This window comes from Tripterygium wilfordii, chromosome 13 (assembly GCF_013401445.1).
Source record: "Tripterygium wilfordii isolate XIE 37 chromosome 13, ASM1340144v1, whole genome shotgun sequence".
Classification (NCBI taxonomy): Eukaryota; Viridiplantae; Streptophyta; class Magnoliopsida; order Celastrales; family Celastraceae; genus Tripterygium; species Tripterygium wilfordii.
In genome coordinates this window covers 1219422-1242279 of record NC_052244.1, presented here as the reverse complement: position 1 = coordinate 1242279, position 22858 = coordinate 1219422, and the positions used below count along the sequence as shown (strand labels likewise).

Below are 22858 nucleotides of genomic sequence, written 5' to 3'. Positions count from 1 at the left end.
CAAAGCTGCAGTATTTCAAATAACCATAAAAGCGGACATTGTTAATTTGTTATCATCCTTTTTATGACTGTCCTGACAAAAAAGTGAGAATTCACCCCAAAATAGACTCATCGCAAGACCTATTTTGCATGGTAAATTCTAAAAACAACAATACATCCCAATAAATGTTTCAGTTCAGTTGTAAATATAATTTGTAACATAAAATCAAATCTGAATACTGACATTTAATCCACAAATATCAAGATAATTGAATCCGAATACATATATCTAACCTACACATACCAAGTTCCGTCCTGTGACCATGCTACTAAATGGGGACCAGTGTTGTTATTTCCTATAAAACTAGGTGCATACGTTGGTCCTCTTCTGGCTTTCTAGGATCCTTCATGGTCCACCTGCCCTATCCTCTTGTTAAATGTCAAACATCCTAAAATAAAATGAAAGTATGTAATTATTTTGGTATCATATACAAAAAAAAAAAGTAATAATTTTTGGTAAATATATTTCAAAATATACCACTAGTTTATGACTTAATTTACTTCACATACTATGCCTAAACTGTACATGAGCAAAAAAAAAAAAGCCTTCCCCACCTCTATTATGAGGTAAAAGAAACAAAAAAAAAGAAAAGAAAAAGTGGGGGAATTCTCTGAGCGTCTGTCTAGCGAGGTGTAATGGTCGAAGTAACATCACTAATAAGATCACTCCCCACAATATCAGAAGACATGTACAGATCCCTGTTCACATAAGATGATGATGCTGATTGGCCAGAATGCGTGGAACTGGATTCTGGAAAGATGAAATCAGTTTCTGGCATCATTTTGAGTATGTTTTCAAGCTCTCTCACCACGTCCAACATCGGTGGTCGATTTTCTGGCTTGTCATGGCAACATGCGAGTGCCAGATTTAAGAACCTATCTACACATTCAGATGGGTAAGAGCCCATTTTGCTGTCTATGATGGAGAACATTGTGCCCGACTTGTGAGCCATATTCACCTGAAACCAAACATTTAGTCTTTATATCACTGGCATAGGGGCATACTATGGAGAGAACCAAATTTGGTATAGTTGCCAGCAAAACTCCAAGAAAATGAAAGATGAGTTCAAAGCATTGTAACTCTTGTTATACGGAGAGATATATATAAAGTTCTTTACAGCCTGAATAACTTGTTGCAATTGTGTGAGCAGATGTATCAGTAATTTTTGATGATTTTTTTTCTTGGATATTTTGCGAAATTGACTTAATTTTTGAAGCATTCATCTCAAAAACAAAAGATGTATGTATTCAAAATTGGATACATCTAAAAGAACATTTAACATAAGCAGATACCTCTCGGACAATGTTTTTGCCACGTGATATTGGTCGCATACCCGTCAAGAGCTCCAGAAACACAACTCCAAGGCTATAGACATCGCTTTTGTCTGTCAGCTTATGGGTCAAGAAGTATTCTGGATCAAGGTATCCCTGAAAGCATGATCAGAGACACACGTATAGTTATGACATTTATAGGATGTACTAGTGCCGTGTGCATCTGTTAAATCAGCAGTAGACAGTTTATAATTTCTTTTCAAAGGAAATTCAATGAATACGTTCATTTAGACAGTTACAAATCAATCATTTTTCAAGACTAAAAGCTTCTGAGAAGTGTTGGGACATCCAGATAAATCAACCTTTTGTATCCAGCCAGTGAGTGTAATACCGCAATTACATTGCCCATTCATTCTCTTCAAGGGCAATGATTCGCTAGGAGCAAGAAGAACAATGGAAGTCCACCGCTGAGGAGCCATCAAGTAGCCATGGGTTGCTCGAGGAATAAAAATTGTAGCTCAGATTTGCAACTCAAAACTTACGTCTGAGCAGTAAATTTTCCTTCAGAAAAATTTATAAAGAAGGCTTTTCTCCATCGTAGAGGAGGGTGCGGTGTGGAAAAGGGGTAAAATTATGCCAAGAAAGACACAAGCATCGGTTCTTCTTTGTCATCATCATTTAGTTAATTAAAATGATCAAAATATATAGCAGGTGTCGTCAGTATATACCAATATCATTAATATTAGTAGTGATACAAAAGTCAACTTTACCGGTGTTCCCTTCACAACAGTGGACACATGATTAGGCAAAGTTCCTTCAGCATCTGGGACTGGAGCAAGACGTGACAGGCCAAAATCAGCAACTTTAGCATTGAGGTGGGAATCCAAAAGTATGTTGCTGGCTTTGATATCCCGGTGAAATACAGGAGGGTGTGCTTCAGTATGGAGGTAAAGGATGCCCTTGGCTGAACCCAATGCAATTCGCAACCTTATACCAAAGTTCAGATTCTGTTTTGCTTTAGCTGCGTATCAAAGTAACTATTAGTAGCTGATAACAACATCTGAAATAATAACTACCTGAAATCATTAACGCTACATAAGTTCTCATGACATCCGTTCTCAATATGAGAGAAAGATGTGGTCAGTGAATCGACTTGTCCACTTGTCCTGCCTCTCTAGTCTCCCTCGATCCAATAGAGATTCAGATCAAGGTTCAGTTCAGATTACTGAGTAAATACTAAATAATGCAATTGGGAATATCTGTGTAAAACGCTCTATAGGAGAAGGACCATGGAAACAAATTTATTGGTATCAAGATATTAGTTTCATTTATCAAAGCATGCTTCAAAGCAGCAACAGTAAACAAGGTCTCTGAACTCTCGAGGCAACCAGCAACCAGAAAGTCATGAATAGGGTTGGACATGGATAGTCAAGATCAAAAAAAATGCTAAACCAAATAAACTTTTATCCATGACGGATCCATGAAGGCAGTTGATTAAAACTAAGACCAAAATTGTCCGCAAATATATTTTGCAAATACCATTTGTAATTTTTTTGTCAAAATATGGAGCTGACAAGCATAACAGTTGAGAAGAGAAACAAATTCAAGTAAAAAAAAATAAATTTCTTTCATACCCGCAAGCCAATCACTCAAGGTTCCATTCGGCATGTACTCATAGACCAACATCTGTACAGACATCACATATAAAGTTGGTGAATCATATCCATAATCAGGTATTCAGCATGTTTCTTGTATGCATAGATGCTGTAACAGACCAAAACAGTTCAATATTCTTGATAAAGTATTTCAATGTCCACCAGAGGGCAGAGACGATACAATTAAACTGGTATAGCATAACTCGGGTTTGGAACATCGAACTTTGGATTTTGAAAAAGATACGAGTTTAAATTTTGCATACAGACGTTAAACCTTGTCAGCATACAAGAGAAAAGCAAGGAAGGATTATAGCATAACTCAGCATAAAAGCATATGCAATTCTGTTCCACTGCTTTATACATTAGAACCACCAAATTTCTGTCCAGAATTCAAATTGCAATAATTGGATGCCTGACACCAATTTAAAAATGCAGTTTAACTACAAGAAAAAATGATGCGAAGATGATATCTTGTAGTTTTGCACAGTAGAGACATACCTGCTCCCCTGCTTCATCGCAGTAACCAACCAATGAAACTAAATTCCGGTGATGCAATCTTGACAATAGTTTTATCTCTGTCAGAAATTCTTTTTGGCCTTGTAAGGATCCTTCTTCCGCACGCTTGATGGCAACAACTGTGTTGTCAGACAAATTCCCCCTGTAAACTATGCCATAACCTCCTCGGCCTATTTGATTTGAGCTGTTAAAATTGTCTGTTGCCAGGACCATTTCTTTATATGCGAAGCCTTTCACACCTTCAATCTTCATGGAAATCTTTGAGGCTGTAAGTTACCCAGTTAACTTGATAATCGGCCATTGTACTTTTAAGAGAGATTAGTGAATCCAAGTACACTTACATAAGTGTTTCCTTGACAATACATGCTGGTATCTAGCATGTCTTCTTGTCACCAGAAGTGTAACTATCAAAGATACTGCGACACAGACCACAGCTCCTACTATAATGGCAGCCAAAATGCCCTTACTGATACTTGTCCTTTGACTTTCGAAGCATACTATCAGAAATAAAACCATTTTAATAATCATTGTAAAGATGAGCCCTATTATTAAAAGGCAGTAATGAATCCATTTCTGCATAAAAAGTATTGCCAAGGTGTAGGTTCGTCAAATATAGGAAATGTCACGTTGGCTACATTGTTCCTCATAAACCTGAAAACTAGATTAGATACTGGAGTTATAACTAGATGCTGCGAAGCAGTCTGATTTTGTGCCAAGAACCAAAAGCTACGCCTAATCCTATCACATGACGTTAAGTACACATAGTATGCCAAACAATTTGCTTTACTGATAATAAGATTTGAATCACATAATTACAGATTTACTGCTAACTTTTGGGTAAAACTAAAAGTCGTTGTCTCTTCATAAAAGGTAGTTGCACATTTTCCTTTCCAAAAGGTACCACAATAGTCAAAAATATAAACGAATAAAATACTTCACATGCTTTAAATTAATCAGTTACTATGTCACGAGTAATTGAGGAAGACGTGTACATACAAGGTCATTCCTCAATCCTCATCAACTAATGAATTTCTCCAACGAGTGGACAAACTCTAATTTGTACATGAACACACCAAATTTTATTCAGCTTTGTGAAAAGAATTATTATTATTATTATTATTATTATGTATATGTATATTCAGTGATAACATGCAGTAATCCACATGAAAATAACTAGTTTAACCCAAATTCCTTTGATATTGCAACATACTTTTGAACTACTGAGACATAACTTAAGATCTTCATATTTGCTATGCGTGAAAATTGCATGTATTCATCCAAACCAATACTAGAGAAGGTCAAGAGACAGTTGGACCTCGAGAGAGTGTAGACTTGATACATACTGTTTGAATAAGGTCCCAGCAGAGTGAAATTGAGAAGCTCATATGGCCCAAAGAAGTCAGTTCTAGGAAAATCCCAGGATGTATATCTGCCTCTGATTCGCTGAATCTCACTTAAATTGAATACACCCGAGTGAGAACGATTAAAGGCAGGAAAAATCTTCAAGTACATCCTCAAACGGGGGCCTGCTTCCCACAAAAATGAATTGATTGATAGTTGGTAAAGTTCCAAGTCCAGAGTGCTGGTTAGATACTTCTCAAATGAAGAAATATGTTGAGGAAAATAAGAGAAACTAGGGCTCTTCAGCCGGTATCCAATTCTAAGAGGAGCTGCACAATAGCATGGCACTGGAGATGCTGGGACATATTCAAAAAAATCATCCGTTGGGCATGCGTAGATAGGACATGTCAGTGTTGAATTTGTTGAACTTTCATTACCCTCATCCCATTTGCTTTCAGACGCACAGAACTGGCCTGTGTTCAATATATTTTCATTTCTGCAGACAGGATTGCCTTCAAGCCTAAAGAACAGCAATAAAAGTTCAAAATCACGATCAAATTTTAATTACAAGACCTTCAAATTACAACACGTTAAAATTTTAATCAAGACATAATAGTCAACAGCCAATATCATTGCCATCATTGTCAAAGCCTTTATCACACATTAGAGTCAGCCACTTGAATCCATAAGAGAAATTAGTTGATGATAATTAGCTGAATTACATAGAAATTTTGGGCTGCATATTAGGTTGATTTCTTCCAACATTTTAAACACACAGAAAAAAAGGTAGAAGCCCTGCACCGTTACAGATGCAGAATGGCTGTCTCCTTAGTATGTCTGTTTCCATCAACTCTTCACTCTTATCCTCCTCCCACTAGACAAGAAGATTAAGTACATATCTGCAGCTACAAATTAAAAAAAAGAGAGGCGGCATTTTCTACTCGAACCCAAAAAAAGTTTTGGTAAAAATACCTTGAAAAGATGGAGTTTATAACCTAACATTGGTTTTGTTGAAAGTTAAAGCATACACAATAACTGGTGATTAAAGAGTGTGTGTGTGTGCGCACGCGTATAAAACATGAAGCAAGATAGAGAAATCAAAACAAGGACTTGGTGTAGTTCAACAGTGTGCCTAGGCTCAAGGGTGTGGTAGCTGAAGTTCACTATGTCAAAATGATACAGAACCACATCATATTGATGAACAAAACTGTAACCCTAACTGTACGGCCACCTTTCTGACATACCAAATATACCCCCTATTCTCACTTGGCCAACTCCGCTTTTTCTCACTGGAACACCCATGTTACCCTCCATATGCCCTCACAAAATAAGAGTAAATTATTCCAACAACTTGCCAACTTTCCATATGCCCTCACAAATGCAGGTAATGCCCCTTAAGATATTAAATCCAACCAGAGCAGGAGCCAAAAGTTAACTAGATATTGTCCTAACCAACATCATTTTGCATGAACTGGCGGCTCTCAAATATTTTTGAAAACCTTGGTCACAAGCAAGGTGCAAAACAATATAAGCAGTGTTGTTCACTATGTCGAATGATTTGACTAACAGACCTTTAAGGCTATACAGAAATAAAAAACAAAAACTTCAAGTTCGGGGGTCTTTGCGTTCTTTATACAAACAAGAATCATACCTTAAAGTGACATTCTCTGGAGGATTTAACTCTCCTAAAATGTTCGAGAGTAAATTGTTCCTCAGATCACTGCATTTGTAAGGCACAACAAAGGTAAAGAAAAAGGATGAGCAATTGAGTATTGACATTGAAAAGCAACTAACAAATGACACTCTGAAACTCGCAAGACTTAAATTTTCTTGCTTAAACAAATCAAAATGTATTCAGACAAGCCGATGCTCCAGCACAAAAAATGAAGAAAATTTTATATGGCACTAGTAACTTAGCCTTTCAGATCTTACAGAATAAGCCTAGCGCCCTTGGAGAAGGAAACGTTACGCCAAATGTTAGCAGGGACTGAGCCCGTCAAAAAATTATTTTCAAGTGACCTGTCAGGAACATTTATAAAAAGCATATCATAACGAGAGGGGACAAAGAAGCGTATTCCCAAGTGACACAATAAAGCATCAATAATACATAAAGGAAAACTATAATTTCCTACACATTAACATGTAATATCAACTCCATGATCAAAAGCAGCAAAATCTATGTTGGAAGTGAAAGTCTTACAGCCTCTGAAGAAAAGGAAGACGGGAGAAACTTTCAGGGACGGATCCGTTAAGATGGTTATGTGACAGATAGCTGCAATAAACAAGAACAGAATAATTAAACATAAATGTCCTAAACCCATATAGTGTCATGAGTTCTAAGGTAATGCATGTCAACTATGTTCATACGCAAAATTTATTTATTTTTACTAAAAGGTATCAAAGCTTGATAATGAAAATGTCTTCAGTCAAAAGTTTGCACAATATCTCTTTTCACACAACAAGAAAGAAGTCTGTGTTGTCCTTTTACATACATAGTTGTCATATTATCTGATAGCTTATTTGAAGGTATATTTCCAGTAAGTTGATTCCAGCTAAGATCCCTGTGGCAGTGTTGCAGAAACCAACATGAGTCAGATACAAGTTAGAAGTAAGCTCAATAAACAACTGACAGAGATTTTGAAAAATACTTCTACTTACAAATAGATTAAATTTGGTATCATACTAAGATCAGGAATAGCTCCGTGCAAGCTGCAATTTCTTAGACTTCTGCCACATCAAAGTCATTTCAAAGATCAGCAGTCCATTTAGCAGAACTTTCCAAGCATACTAATACTACAAGAGTTCCTTAAATTTCGACAAACACCACAGAAAAAGCACTTGTTGAGGGGAAAAAAGAAAAAGTTAAAGCATGAATCGTAAGCGAATGAATAGAGATAATACATATACGAGGAAAGAATTATACCACGTAAAATCCGAACTTTGTCACTGTTTAGTTCAGCTCGTACTAGAGATACTGTTATATTGTGTTGCACAAACACATGCAACAAACAAGACATACTCTTTTAAAGTGTGACATGAACTAAGACTTAGACCGCAGCTACTAATCATACTGATTGATGCCATTGGTTCAAAGTCTTCACTTTTTGAACACTTACCTTGATTGTGGAGTTAATTAATTTAGGATTGGAACATTACTTTGATTGGGTTGATAGTGACACATAGCTAAGACAATTTAAAGGCAGGTTTGACTTGCACCGATAAAGTTTACCTCTGAACTGACTGATTTCAGGTTTAACTTTTTGATGAAGAAGTCTAATATCTGGAACTTTCTTCTAATATAGAACCACAGAGAGGAGCCCCTGGCCCCTCGGTAATCAATGAATGCGATGATTCAGGCAAAACTCTCCATCATCCACCATAAAATAACTAAAAGGAATATGATTCATGGCATGATGAGTCTACATTGTCATCCTTTCTCAAGGGAGATTTCAAGTTTTTTTTCTTTGTCTAGTTAATCATGTATCAAGCATCTAGATTCATAGAGCAGCTAGTCTGCCAAAGACATGTTCCTGTTCCACCAAGGGACAAGTGAAAGCATAATAGAGATAGTTCAGAGTCATTATCACTCACAATTTTGCCAATTTGGAGAAGTTTCCATAAGTAGCTGGTATTTTAGACCCTTTAAAATTGTTGTTATCAAGCTGACTGCAAAACAAGGAACAAATAATCAGAAATGTCAAAAAAGTTCGATCCAATAGAAATGAGTTAACGTCCATGTGCGTCATCATCACATTAAAGCCAGCTACTTAAAGCTTCAGAAGGACACTAGCATCAAATAAAGGATCACATCATCACAAGTAACAGAAATTATCCAGAAAATGGAAGTATAGAACTAACAGCATATAATAAAGTAAGAAAAAAGTTTATCCAAAATTACAACATAGATAACGTGGAAGGCGAAGGAACATACAGTATGCGCAGCTCTGACAAGTTTGAGAATTCAGGTGGAAGATTCCCAGAAAGCTTATTGTTATCCAAAAGCCTGTGCAGAATTATTTCATCAACCAAAATGCCAAAAGAAGTCAAAATATTGATACACTAACATGTGGTATGAGGGCACACACACCCCAACAAGTAAATGCTGCATGAACTCACAAGTGAAGAAGTCTTGGTAATTTGGAAATTTCGGCTGGAATTTGACCGCTAATCGAGTTGTTATTCAAATGTCTGCAGAAGTCACAATTAGATGCAATACATCTTAGAAAACAAGCTTCCTCTCCACTATTAAATACCAAGGTATAAAGATCCACTTACAGATGTTTCACACTGATCAAGCTAGCAAATGATTTTGGCACTGGACCTGAAATATGATTCGAGTCTACTTGAAGTCTATTCAAACTTGCAAGATAACCAAGCTCGTCAGGTAAAGAACCCGATAACGTGTTTCCATTCAAGAGCCTGTGCACACATTATACCAAATGAAGTTAAGTTACTGCAAAGTCTCAGAATCTCAATGGTATGGTATGGTATACTTGCGGTTATTATGGATTTGCAAAATATTGAGTCCCTCCCTATAATGTGCATCAATTGACATTTTTACATTACAAATCTCAATGCACATGGAGATTGAGTTTGAACTCTTTTGAAACAATAGAACTTTAAGTAAAATATCATTGAGAAGAAAAAGAAAAACTCTTTCGAAACAAAGGAAATCTTCATGCAAAATAAACTCAAGATGAAATACCAGATATTCATCAAATTTTCAACAGTTGATAAATCTCAAGATTCATTTCATCATAACAAATAGCCAATTGGCTACTCAGTAAGAACTTAGGAGGTCAAGGTAACACATAGAATCATCGACATCACAGTCATAGGCATAGTCCACTAATCTACTGTGATCTAAAACAGGGGGTTGAACCCTTCTTCCCCTAAATATGAATCAACATTTTACCATAAAAGAATCCATTCCAGTGGATGCAACAAAATTAAAAATACTTTCTTACTCATTTGAGGGAAGAAAAGGCTCCAAAATGAAGAACATCAAACTAACTTACAGAAGCCGCAATGATGAAATATTTCCAACCTCCTTGGGTATACTGCCAGTCAATTCGTTCCACATGAAATCTCTACCAGAAGACAACAAAAGAATGAACATATCAGAATCATATGACAATTTTTCTGGAAAATTAACATTTAATACAATGTAAGTTTCTTCAGAAATCAACTAACTAATTTCTATGACTCACAAAATTCGAAGATGAGATAGTTGGCCAAGTTCAGGGGCTAAACTACCAGATAGATTCATGTTTAGCAATTGGCTGCAACGAACTAAAAGAAGGTGAGTATTCACTTTTGAAAGTCTTGATGTAACAACGTATTTACAAAATCCAAAGGTAATCAAAATACAAGGAAAAAAAAGAGGAGAGAGACCGAAGTAGTGGATTATTCCATATCAGGGTAACTATTATTGGTTAAATGAGTAAAAAAGATAAGATTTCCTTTTTTTCAACAAAATCAAAGAATCATAAGAAATTAAAATCAATCAAAAGTACAGAAAGGAAACTTAAACAGTCATGTGCGACAAAGGACATACAGCTCCTTGACATGCAAGTATCCATCAGCTCCATTTGTATCAAAACATAAAACTCCAGTCCAGTTGGAATTACAGGGATCCCCCCTGTTCCAACTCCTGAGATGCCTCATAGAGTCAATTAACCTGCTCTTGACTGCTCGCAGTGCCTTGACTGAAAATTAACATGACTAAGAAGTGAATGACAGAATGTGGTTCATGGAGAAAGTTGCACAAGCCAATCAAGCTATGATTTGTACAAACCACTTCCTACCAGCAAATACAGAAACCATGAAAATGTGAAAGGCATTCTTTTCCATGTCAGAACCCTTTTGCATTTTGAAAATGAGAATTATGTATCTCTGATACCTGAAAACTTTTTTTTCTTTGCCAATACTTACCATTGATTGAAATAACCGACATGTAATGTTCGAAGCAAGAAGAAGTAGATGTAGCATCATTCAGAACTTTCAATGTCAACTTCATAGAGTTGTTCACCCTTACAACAAAAATTGATGATTGCCTAAAATTTCACTTATATCATTTGCCAAGATTAGATATCAGCGGCAGAATTTGATTTCTGAAATTCCTAGATCCTACCTTTCTTTCACAAAAGGTTTATTATTAATAGCCTTCATAGCGTCATTCTTAAAAGTAATTTCTCCATGCAGGAAGTGGCCCCCATTTGTCTTGTTTCTGCCTCCTCTTGCGACAATTATGAATATCCTGCTTCAAGATACTTCAACCATTGATATACCCCTGCAGCTTACTTTATGGTAAAAGAAATCTGATTCGAGATAAATTAAGCATCTTCCAAGTCTTATATTTGTCCAGTTTGTTGTAAACAAACATCTGGTAATATACAGCACTACAAGTGATATAAGAAGGAAAGAGCGCGAGAACTTTTTTTTAAAAAAAAAAGTAAGCAATTTAAGCAATGAAATTGCTAAGATAAAGCCAATAAGAGCTTCTGAAGTAAAATCACCTTCAACAGGATCCGTAGTTTGTGCAATTGCTACAATAAAAAAGCCACAGGAGACAGCCACGATAAATCCCCAAACTCTCTGCCCCAACATTCTGGTGCACCTACCGAACCCAAACAAGCAAGAACTAAGTAAAAATCAGACACTCTCAACAATCATATTCTCTGTCCAACAAGTAAACTACAAAACATCAAATTATCGCCTAATTAGTAATACAAACTACACAAGACCGCGATGAAGTCCGTGTTTGGTAGATTTGAGTAAATCAAAATCACCAAAACCTACAGTGTTCCTTGACGCCAAAGAAAACAATTAAAAATTGAGCCAACAATGAAATGAAGTCCAAAAACAAGAATGACATATTACTTGTAGTAGTTTCACTGCTTCACGGCGTGGGAGACGACAGAGAATGTGAATTTTTTCAGTTAGGTCAAGCTATTTAGCTTCGTTTCCTGACCATGACTGAGCATAATCGTCAAGTGGAAAGCAAGTCAGATAACGATGCAATAATGACCGTTTTTGGAAGTTAACGTAAGAGTCCAGAGCCCTCTCTGATATGGCATTGTCGTCAGTTGTTTCATCTTCCATTCCTGAAAGCGAGAGGGATTGGATTTGAGAGATATTATACAGCTTTAATTTTTTTTAACGACGAAAACTCCGCGTGGAACTGGGAGATGTCTGATTTCCTTCTTTTGCAGTGAAACTTTTGCCTTTTCTTGAAGAGGGTGGGCTGATCCTCGTTTTGCTAATGTTAATGACCGTTGCGTTGAGTAACCCTGAACAGTCTCTCTGTCTAACAGTAAATTTCTCTGTAGCGAATTTGTATGGACTCTCAATCCATTAAGCATCCGTTTGAAATTCCGTATAGGATGGTATAATTTTTTTATTAAAATATAATTTAATCCTACATCCGTTTGAAACTCCGTATAGGATGGTATAATTTTCTTATTAAAATATAATTTAATCCTATCTGATGCTTGAAAATAATTTTATATTAAGCTTATATAGTATAAGATTTATGGAAATATGTTTGGATTACACCCAATTAAAGTGAAAGTGATGGTCTCTTTTGTCATTTGATATGCTATTTCTTATACTAAAGTACTCCGTATAAAATAAAAACGAATTGATGTTTTAATATTATATGGTCGGTATCGTATAAAAACCATTTTTGTATAAAGTTATAATATCCCGAGTATTTGAAAAATCATCCAAACACCCGATAAATTTATTAAAGGATAATTTTATATTATACGGAGTCTTATCCGCTTATTCAAAAGGAGCCTAAGGTTTTTGGCCCAATTCTTCATGTGAAAAATTTATGGACGTGTTTTATGGAGACAACAAGTCAAAATCATAGTTTTTAATAATATATCGTACCGCGGTTCTACCGTGAACCTTTAAAACCTTCCTCTAGTTTACACAGTTTGAGACACGATACGGTATTAAAAATTATAGCCAAAATAGCCTACGATAAGATTTTTAGTTCATTTATTATATAATTGTCATCCTATGACCACTTATCCAGACGACTCTTATCCGGTTGCTAAGACTTGTTCTTTATCCTCTAGGTCCTCAAATAGATAGGGTTGGGGTACGTGTGCCCTGCCAAAGCCAGACACATCAATTCATACCAAAGATTGTTTAGATTTTTATCTGTCTCTTTTCTATACTATTCCAAAACAGAACATCATACAATTCAATTTCCACAAGCAGTCCCTTTAACAGAGTATAGCAAACGAGATATTCACTTCGATTTGTTTTCTCCTATTTTTTAGTGGATAAAAAAACTAAATGTTTCATAAATTGTAATCCCACATCGAGTTTGCATAACACAACCAAATTGATATATGAGCAAAGTCTACGTATCACTTGTACAACAAATCCGTGTGGATCCATGACCCAAATCGAAACAAAGACTCAAGTCCATTTGGACATGGTCTCTACCTGTGTTCGTTTATTGAGCCTCGCAAGCCTAACCCCATAAGTGTAGGGGAGTGTCAAGATTTATAATCCCACATCGGATTGACATAACAAAACCGAGTGATATATAAGCAAAGTCCAAGCACTTCCCACACAACAAACGTGTTTTCTGGGCCCAAATACTATGGAGACAGACCAGGAAAGTAGATCTGTACGGACCCATGACCCAAACTCTAACCATAACCATCACTGCAGAAATTGATTTATCTTTGTACATTGAAAGCCATAAAAAAGGTACTACAAGCAGACTCTCAAACCATACTAGCACACGAGAAAATCAGATGGGAGGTGATGGGATATCAGCGAGGCCTAATGGTGGGGATGACACCACTAACAAGATTACTTCCAAGGAAATCATTGGTTCCATATGCAGAACTTCCTCTGGAATGGATAGACAGTGGAGCCAAATCTGCAGTACCAGACGTGGTGGTATCCGAGTCCGAAGGAATTGTATCAGATTCCGGTAACATGGAGGATATATTCTCCAACTCTCTCACCGCCTCCAGCATAGACGGCCGGGCGTCTGTCTCGTCTTCACAGCATTTGAGTGCCAGTGCCATGAATTTCTTGACACATTCAGAAGGGTAGGGTCCCATGTTTCCGTCTATGATGGAGAACATCATTCCGGATTGGCATGCTGTGCACACCTGCAGTCATTGTAATCATAAGTACTTCATGGTTCGAATAAATGGTGTTTTAAGGAGAGAAAAATAAAGAAAAAAGAATTACGTACCTCTCGAACAAGGTTTCTACCATGAGATATTGGCTTCATGCCAGTCAAAAGTTCAAGAAAAACTACGCCAAGGCTATAAACGTCACTCTTTTGTGTTAGCTTGTGACTCAAGAAGTATTCTGGATCCACATACCCCTTAAAGATAATACACAATGTAATGTGTTAAGAGAGTTTCATATAATTCTGGAAGAATAAACTTGGCTGAAGCCAACGCCCAAGTCACTTCCAAAGAAAACTTTTTTTTTTGTTCTCTCTTTTTACAGATGAACAAAACACCGTTAAATCTAAAGATAAAGGACCTAATTTAACTTCAAAATTACGTAGTGCCACCAAATAACATAATCAAACAGCTACTTACTGGTGTGCCTTTTACAGCTGTGGAAATCTGAGCTGAAGCTCCTAGAGTATCTTGTACTGGTGAAAGCCTTGAGATTCCAAAATCGGAAACTTTTGCATTGAATTTGAGATCCAACAATATGTTGGTTGCCTTTATATCTCGGTGAATTATTGGCGGATCAGCTTCGGTGTGAAGGTAGAGAATACCCTTGGCTGAACCCATAGCAATGTGCAATCTCATGGCAAAATTCAATGTCTTTTTGAATCTACCTGTCATATCACACTTAAGCAATTTAAGCAGAAACAGTTTTGGAATAATAGTTGAGAAAGCAAAAGATAGTCCTCATTGTACATAGCTCTTTAGCTGAGAGTCATATAGTGACTCCATATCTAAATAATATAGTGACTCAGATCCTACACCTTTTCTTTTTTCTCTGTCTGAAGACAAAAATTGGATAAATAAATAACAAATAAAAGAAGAAAAAGAGTAGTAACATATAGGAAGGGAACTGCTTCCACCATTCAGTATCATAGTCTCCTTATTTCTTTTGGTTTCCTTCACTACAAATTTTTGTCAACATACCTTGTATGAAGAGCTCATACCAATTTAGCCAACTACATACAAAAATCTGCACTAGTACTGTCTATCACCAGTTCACCACCTTAAAGTTCATTTCATTGTGTTCCCTTGTGACGGTTAAGGAAAATGTCAATACGGGGGACCTAATCAAGTAGAAGCATTTCCAAATAACTTATGCGTAATCTTTAGGGTTTAGGGTTAAGAAAGAAAATGCGCTTTTAGTCGTAAAAGCACAAGGAAACAAAATTGATATGGATTGCATATCCTTGTCTTTGTACAATATGTCGTCATAATGAAAACGGAACAGATCCAATTCATTGATTTATTATGATCCTATTTGTAACTAAAAACCTAACTCTCCCCTTTTGGAAGGGGAAAAGGTATAATTTGATGAAGAAGGCAGTGATGCACCCACCCAAAAGTATTGTTTTAATAAATATGCGTTACAGATGGTAAGACTTCAAAGAAGACTAATATAAGTCACATACATAGAATCTGCAGAAAGCGCATGAGAATTGAGTTCAGGATCAATGTAGAAAATTTACCAGAGAGGATGTCATGAAGAGAACCATTTGGCATAAACTCGTAGACTAGCATCTGGGAGAAATAAAATCAGTGATGATAACAGAAATTAGCCAAAGAAAGGATGGAATATCATTAGAAATGCTCGTAATGATGAATGCAATTTGACTGAAACTAAGCTTCTTCATTGAACTTGTAACATTAAAAGAAATAGAAAGGAAAACACATTAGCAAACATAAAACAACATAACAAAAAACATCGAAGACAAGTTTAGAGTTCTGCAATCATAAATTTCTCGCACGTTGGCAAATCTTCAACAACTTTCATATCTAGAAGTTTCAGAACACATGTCTCCTAGTGTGCTTTCCACTATGAATTATTTGCTAACAAACTATTATGAAAGGAATACACCTATATTGTACATAATTTGAATATCACGTCATGGTGGGTTCTTATGGATATCTGGAACAGAAATGGATCATACCTGCTCATCTTCTTCATGACAATATCCAACCAACGAAACCAAATTACGGTGATGTAACCGTGATAAGAATTCTATCTCAGTGAAAAACTCTTTTTGACCATGCAAGGATAATTGTTGTGCTCGCTTGATTGCCACTACAGTGCCATCAGCGACAGTGCCTCTGTAAACCTTTCCATACCCTCCTTGCCCAATTTGAGTTGTGATGCTGAAATTTCCAGTCGCCAATTCAAGTTCCTTGAAATCAAATTCTTTTATATTTCCAGTTCTGAATGGAATTTTTGAAACTGCAAGTGAAATACAAATATATTATTGGCTTTGCACTATCAACAAGAAGTAGATATGGTTATGACAAAGATAAAAAGACTCACATTTTTGCTTTCTGGAAGTTTTATTTTGGTGTCTGGCATGACTTTTGCGGAATAAAACTGCAATGACCAAAAAAATTGCAACTCCGCCAGAGAATGAGCCAATCACAATTCCAATCAGAGCACCTTTGCTCAAACCAGCAGATTTAAGTGGCTCAAGATCAACTGCAACAACATGGATTGTTAAATATTTAGACACCTTGTTCCATGCATAACGAATAATCAATCCTCAAACAAAAATTATGTATTCATCTTGTTCGAGAATCAATGGTGAACATACACTTTTCATAAGGACCGAGGAATGTAAAATTGAGAAGGTCATATGGGCCAAAGGTATCATTTCTGGGAAGTAAAAATGTAGCCATGTAAGTGCTGATCCTCTGTATCTCACTATCATTAAATAGATGGCTAGTATTGCTGTATGGTGGGAAGATTTTTAAAAACATCCTTAGCCGTGGACCATTTTCCCATGAATATGAATCAATGGCTAGTTGATAAGGAAACAATTGAAGGTTGGAAGTTATGTACTTCATAAAATCATCAATGTAGGGCGGAAAATGTGATATGCTAGGACTTCTCAAACGTAATCCAATTCCAAAAGGTGCAGCACAGAAGCAGTCAACTGGAGATGCTGGAACATATTCAAAGTTATCGCTAATAGGACAAGACTGAGGTAGGCAGTTCATGTTGGGATTATTGGAGCTTCCAGGAGCCTCAGTATCTGGAGTTGCAGCAGGCCCACAGAACTGCCCAATGTTTAGTTCACCTGCTCTTCGACATGCAGGATTGCCTTGAAGCCTAAATTTTGAGAAAACAAAGGTCATTGAACTATGTGCAAATGTAAATAGACAGTAAAGAAGTTTACATAATTACATGTATTTGTAATGAACCCTCTCTGAAGATGTTTATCAACCAGATGTAGAAATAGGTAAACAAGGTAAACAACTCCCATGCACAAGGCTCCCGCAGTAGGTGGGGTCGGAGACAAGCGGGATATACGCAATACTTACCCCACAAAATATGTGAAGAGGGTGTTTCCTGATATTGAATTTGTGACCTCTAAGTTACACCCCTACAATTCTACTAATGAGTCGCATGTTTGCCTAGATGCAGTAGCAATGGAGAAAGCAATAGTTGTATCCATCATATTATGTTCATGGTATATCTAAAGAAAAACTCACATTATCAAAACATTTGAAGGAGGATTTAAAGAGCCAGCAACATTTGAAAGTGAATTATTCCGGAAGTCCCTGCAAGTGAAGTATTAGCATTAAGTGTAAGCATAGGTTTGACAATATGTAACTTGGTAGGAGTTGAAGTTCATACACTTAACCTAATGTTTGCAAGAAAATCAGGAACCATGGAACTATTCAAGGATATGGAAACAATACAAATATCAGAAGAAGAAAAAATACATTGTTGGACAGATTAAAAATGTCTTACAGTGTAAGTGTTGCATTTTCACTAAAAGTCATATTTTGCCAAATGGCAGAGGGAACATCACCGATCAAGAAATTGTTCTCAAGGGACCTGGCAAAAAAAATAAACTCTTTCGAGATTAGAAGAAAAATGGCTTAATGGAAAAAATAAGAAAGATAAATGAATTTACATGTAGATAAGCATTCCATAGTATTTTCTCATTCCATTATAAAAAAAATTCAAAATTATAGGACTATGAAATTACATCAATGGAACACAGTTCCAAGATGATTAGCAGTAGAAAAGAAAGCAAAGAGCTTACAGTCTCTGGAGAAGAGGAAGCCCTGAAAAACTCGAGGGGATTGAACCATTAAGCAGATTGTTTGACAGATCACTGCGCAATTTGAAAACGCAGTTTTGCCTTAATCATGGGAAACCTAAAAAGCACAATTATTATAATACGAAAACAATTTTCAGCAATCTTGGGTTTTGATATCCACTTACATAGTTGTGATATTTCTCAAAAGTTTATTTTCTGGTATGCTTCCGGTAAGTTGATTAGAACTCAGATCCCTGAAACACGACCAGTTAGAAGCATAAAAAATGAACAGGTACTATTTTAGTTAACTTGCTTGAACTACATTATATGACAACCACAAACTCTGTTAGCCATAAAGGTCATGTCATACCAATGGAAAAGTATACGAGTGATATAAGAGATAAGCACTGATAATCTCAGAAAACACCTGTGCATGTGACCAACTGTTTACAATGCAACAAATTCTCGACATTCTCAGAAACTTACAAGTAAAGAAGGCCTGGTATACTGCTAAAATCAGGAACAGGTCCTTGCAGTTTGCAATTCCTGAGACTCCTGAAAGTAGAATGGTAGAAGGGTAGAAGGGTTACATACGTAATATCCATAAATTAGCAAAGTAAACTGTTGAATGTCTCTTTCCTCAATAAATATAGAAACAATAATTTCAAGAGAGAGATTACAGTTTCACCAGTTTTGACATGTTAGCATAAGAATCTGGAATCTCAGTCCCCTCGAAGTTGTTGTTATCAAGTTGGCTGCAGTGCGGAACTTGTGGTTAGAGTCCTATGATAGGGAATCAAATTTTACAAATTCTACAACATCAGTATGAACTAAAAGTTAATTTAGAAAGATAAAACCATCTCTCTTGCATTTTACAAGGTCAGGAGAAGATTGAGTTCTGGTGCTTGCATAAGAGTAAGTAAGGAGGATAGAACATACAGTATCATCAAGTTTTTCATTGCAGCAAGTTCTGGTGGAAGATACCCTGATAAGTTGTTATTGTCCAACAAGCTGCAAAAATATATATAGGAGTTAAACAAGACTGCAGACGAAACAGGCCAAAGAAAGAAAATAAATGAGTGTGCTAATCTGTGCATATTCCTCTATAACTGTGATATTAACATTCGCAAAAAAGGTAGGCAGCCTTTGCTTATCATGTTATGTCAAAGAAAACAACATAATAAGACTAGAACATGAGAAAATTGTTATAGAACTTACAAGTGAATAAGCTGAGGTAAAGCAGAAAGTTCCGGCGGGATCTGACCACTGATTGAATTGTTGTTCATATGACTGTAATGAGAAAGGTTATTAAGACTTCCATTAAAAGTTCTAAAAGAAAAAAAACATTCAGCTCTCCAGAAGCCACTCACAAGTGCTTGATCGTGGACAAATTTGCGAATGATTTGGGCAGAGGTCCTGATATATTGTTAAGATCCAATTGAAACTTTGTTATGTTAGGGAGATACCCGAGTTCATCTGGTAAAGGACCTGAAATTTGGTTTCCACTCAAAAGCCTGAAAATAAGATTTGGGAGTGATTGTAAGCTTCACAACATTTTCAGCGACAAAATACACGTAGTCGATTCCCGTTAATTTTCTCATAGACTCAGGTAGCCAACCCCAAATTTTTGGGATAAAAGTTTGGATGATGATGATGAATTTCTGTAAACTTGAATTTCAACCAGGAATTCACATGGTTGAAGACTTTACCAGTTACTGTATCACCATGTCTATCATGGATACAACAGGGTTAATGTTGGTTTGAAATGGTTCCAATAGTGCTAGAAAAAAGACTCAAATGCTACTCAAGGTGAAGAAGCAAGGTGAATATTTTATAACAAGACCCAAGTGGTTTGTAAAAGCTCCATTATTTTAAAGCAGGCAAGCCAATCTATTTCAAACACTCCTTATGTACTTACAGAAGTTGTAACCAGTTCATATTGCCTATCTCCTTTGGTATGCTGCCACTTATGTTGTTCCACATAAAATCCCTGGAACAGAACGTAAATAAATTAAAAAAACGAGGGAAGATGAACTATCAGCAACAACGAATATAAACTGCTTGAATATTGATCAAAATACGTATCCTCCCTCAAGTGTTTATTAACGTGCAGTACTCACAATATAGTTGTATAAGACAGTTGACCAAGTTCTGGAGCCAATGTTCCAGAGAGATTCATATTTAAAAGCCGCCTGCATCCAGGAGAAATCAAATGTATACTATAATAATAAAAAACATTGTCTGAAAAACTTGCATTAGATGTGCTCTTCTTGAGCATGCATGAAAGGGACAAGATTTGGGTGGGCAATAGAAGAAACCATGAAATATTTGAACAAAAACTTATTTTTGTTCTGCTTTCGTCCAAAGAAGTTCACTGATCGAAAAGTTGGGAAGACTCTGAATTATTCCAATAGAAATAAAAGAAGCGGGTGAAGAAGGAAAACCATGAAGCATCCCACACAAATTTCAAAGCAAGAATTTCAAATGCCTCACAGATATCTTATTTTGGAAATCACTATCCGGAACTATATATAAACGTAAGAATTTAGTAGTTTTTGACATTATATGTAATCAAATAAAGATACTAATATTAACAGAAGAAAAAATAAAAAGAAAAAAGATTAAAATACAGCAGAGTGAACATACAATTCTCTAACGTGGCTGTAGCCATCACCCGGATTTACGCAGAACACCCCCTTCCATTTTGATTCACATGGATCGCCTCTCTTCCAATTTTTGAGAAACCTCCGTGGATCCTTGATACTACGGAGGACTGCTCCCAGGGCAAGTACTGCAGTAAACCAGAAACAATTACATGTCAAAACTTTAGACAACTTATCAACAACAATAGTTAAAGACTTTTGATCAAAAACAACCTTCTGATGGATCAGTGATCTCTCCAACAGCGAGTAGGACAAAAGAACAAGTCACCAAAGCAACGACCATCAGCAAGGATCTCATCCTCATTACTGCAAATAAAGGCTCTTTCCTGCGCTTGAAAAACTCGAGGCCTATTTTCCCACAGCTATCAATATTTCTTCATTCCATGAAATTATAGGATCGTTATATTATCATCAGTGACCTCTTCTGGTTGTGATGGACAGGAGAAAGAAGAGTTGAGTCAGCCAGACAATTTATCGCACAGGAAGTATGATCGAGTCAAGAAGTGATGAGGCACTGAAAACGCAACCACACGAGTTGGTGGAGACTGGGAAGGTATGAAGCGCCACAAGCCAACTTTCTCTCACATTTAAAAAAACATGCTATTCGTCCCCCTTCTTTTTTTTTTTGTACATTCACTGTCCGTCTTTTTCATGATATAGCAGATGAGTGAGACGTAAGAAAAGAAAAGCATGTATCCAGTCGTTGTAGCACTTGGCTTTGGCACAACCACCAAACTTCAATCCCAAGAGCCTAAACACATTGTAGTCAACTGTTCAAGGACATACTTGTGTTGGGTTTCAACTTTCAAGGTTCTGTACTGTACAAATACCAAATGTACTGTTGATTACCTGCCCAATCATGTTGCCAGTCCACAGCCATGGTGGAAGTCATAACGGTATTACATGGATTTCACTTTTTTCATCGGTGCCATGTGATGCTGCAGCGACGTCTCTGGCAATTCTTGTCGAATCATCAACGTGGATAATTTGGATCATTCAAATACTGCGCAACTTTTTGGCTCACACACAGTAAGTTGTCTCTAAGCCCACTTCATCTACGCCAAGTTGGCTTTTGTTTTTTTCTCCTTCCTCGTACGACTATTCAAATGCTACCATTTTTAAATCCATGTGGTGGGCCAGCTCAGAAATCTCAAATTTAGGACACAGAACAAGTCAACGAACTTACAGTGAAGAACAAGTCTACTAGTTCATTAAAAACTCCTTTGTATTGTCTCTATTGGAAAATAGCAACAAAATGACAAACAAGGGGAACAAATTCAGAGAGAACTAAGTCAATCCTGTAAGGAGAAGACAACCAGAGATAGGGTCATTATTTTCCATGCATTTGTTCATGAAAATGATATCTTATCCCAAGTGGGTCACAACACCAAAAAAAAAAAACTGATAGCGTCATTAGTTGGAACGTTTCTCCCACAGCTGAATTATGTTATTATAGAAATCCTTGAGCAAATAAGACGAGGGCAAACCTGTCAGGTTAGTCATGCCGATGCAAGGAAATTGAGCAGCTCATCAACATTTTGATGTTTAACTTCATCCTTTCTAATGGGCAAGGAAAAAAACTTCATCGAAAAGGATTAGTTAAACCAGTTTTTCTGAAGAAAATCTCTCTTAGAATTTTCAGAATAAATGAAAGAAACATTATTCTACAATTATTTTATGGATGCATGTAACATTCTATTCTTAGAATCAAGTTGCTACTTGCTACTAAAAAGTGTTAACCTGAACCAATATGGGAGCTTCCTTCCAAATCTTTGAACTAATTGATGTAAATTGAACCCCACCATAATTAAGATATAAACAAAACCGTCAACATCCAGTTTCAAGTTTAAGACACTGTCAACTCAAACATCATTTTCATGACTTTCAATAAGGAACTAAACGAAAATCATACAAAAAGTCAATAAGGAACTAAACGAAGGGGTAAAATAATTAAAAAGAACTGGGTCAATTCTCAACTGTCATACCTGGATAAGGAATACATATCATACAACCAATTCACAGTTATAATGAAAATCCACCACTATAATGTTACGTCACACCAAAAATTTCTGCGTCAACCATCATTATAAAAACAGAGCATCCCACTTGCATAGT

At 36.4% G+C, this 22858-nt stretch overlaps 2 protein-coding genes across 3 annotated transcripts; both read right to left on the bottom strand.

Moving 5' to 3' along the window:
• Window positions 1–480: 480 nt before the first annotated feature.
• Window positions 481–12103, bottom strand: LOC120012178 (probable LRR receptor-like serine/threonine-protein kinase At1g06840). Of its 2 annotated transcripts, XM_038863482.1 has the most exons (21): window positions 11705–12103; window positions 11341–11441; window positions 10380–10530; window positions 10033–10104; window positions 9841–9912; window positions 9098–9241; window positions 8939–9010; window positions 8754–8825; window positions 8414–8488; window positions 7481–7549; window positions 7315–7383; window positions 7023–7094; window positions 6755–6841; window positions 6474–6542; window positions 4825–5342; window positions 3823–3978; window positions 3464–3747; window positions 2945–2996; window positions 2081–2331; window positions 1332–1466; window positions 481–997 (listed from the first exon to the last, which is right to left on the bottom strand). In XM_038863482.1, exons 2-21 carry the CDS (start codon window positions 11429–11431, stop codon window positions 662–664), a joined length of 2847 nt encoding a protein of 948 aa, XP_038719410.1. In that variant the 5' UTR covers window positions 11432–11441; window positions 11705–12103; the 3' UTR covers window positions 481–661. The 2 variants fall into 2 exon arrangements, with proteins under 2 accessions (XP_038719410.1, XP_038719411.1); XM_038863483.1 differs by lacking the exon at window positions 10033–10104.
• A 1164-nt stretch (window positions 12104–13267) lies between these two features.
• LOC120013561 (probable LRR receptor-like serine/threonine-protein kinase At1g06840) lies at window positions 13268–21884 on the bottom strand. Its single transcript, XM_038865396.1, has 20 exons — window positions 20957–21884; window positions 20727–20871; window positions 20201–20272; window positions 19999–20070; window positions 19451–19594; window positions 19299–19370; window positions 19020–19091; window positions 18761–18835; window positions 18567–18635; window positions 18266–18334; window positions 18084–18155; window positions 17786–17872; window positions 17524–17592; window positions 16623–17140; window positions 16346–16507; window positions 15978–16261; window positions 15516–15567; window positions 14413–14660; window positions 14055–14189; window positions 13268–13968 (listed from the first exon to the last, which is right to left on the bottom strand). The coding sequence occupies exons 1-20, from the start codon at window positions 21045–21047 to the stop codon at window positions 13621–13623; spliced, it is 2856 nt and encodes a 951-aa protein (XP_038721324.1). The 5' UTR covers window positions 21048–21884; the 3' UTR covers window positions 13268–13620.
• Window positions 21885–22858: the final 974 nt, after the last annotated feature.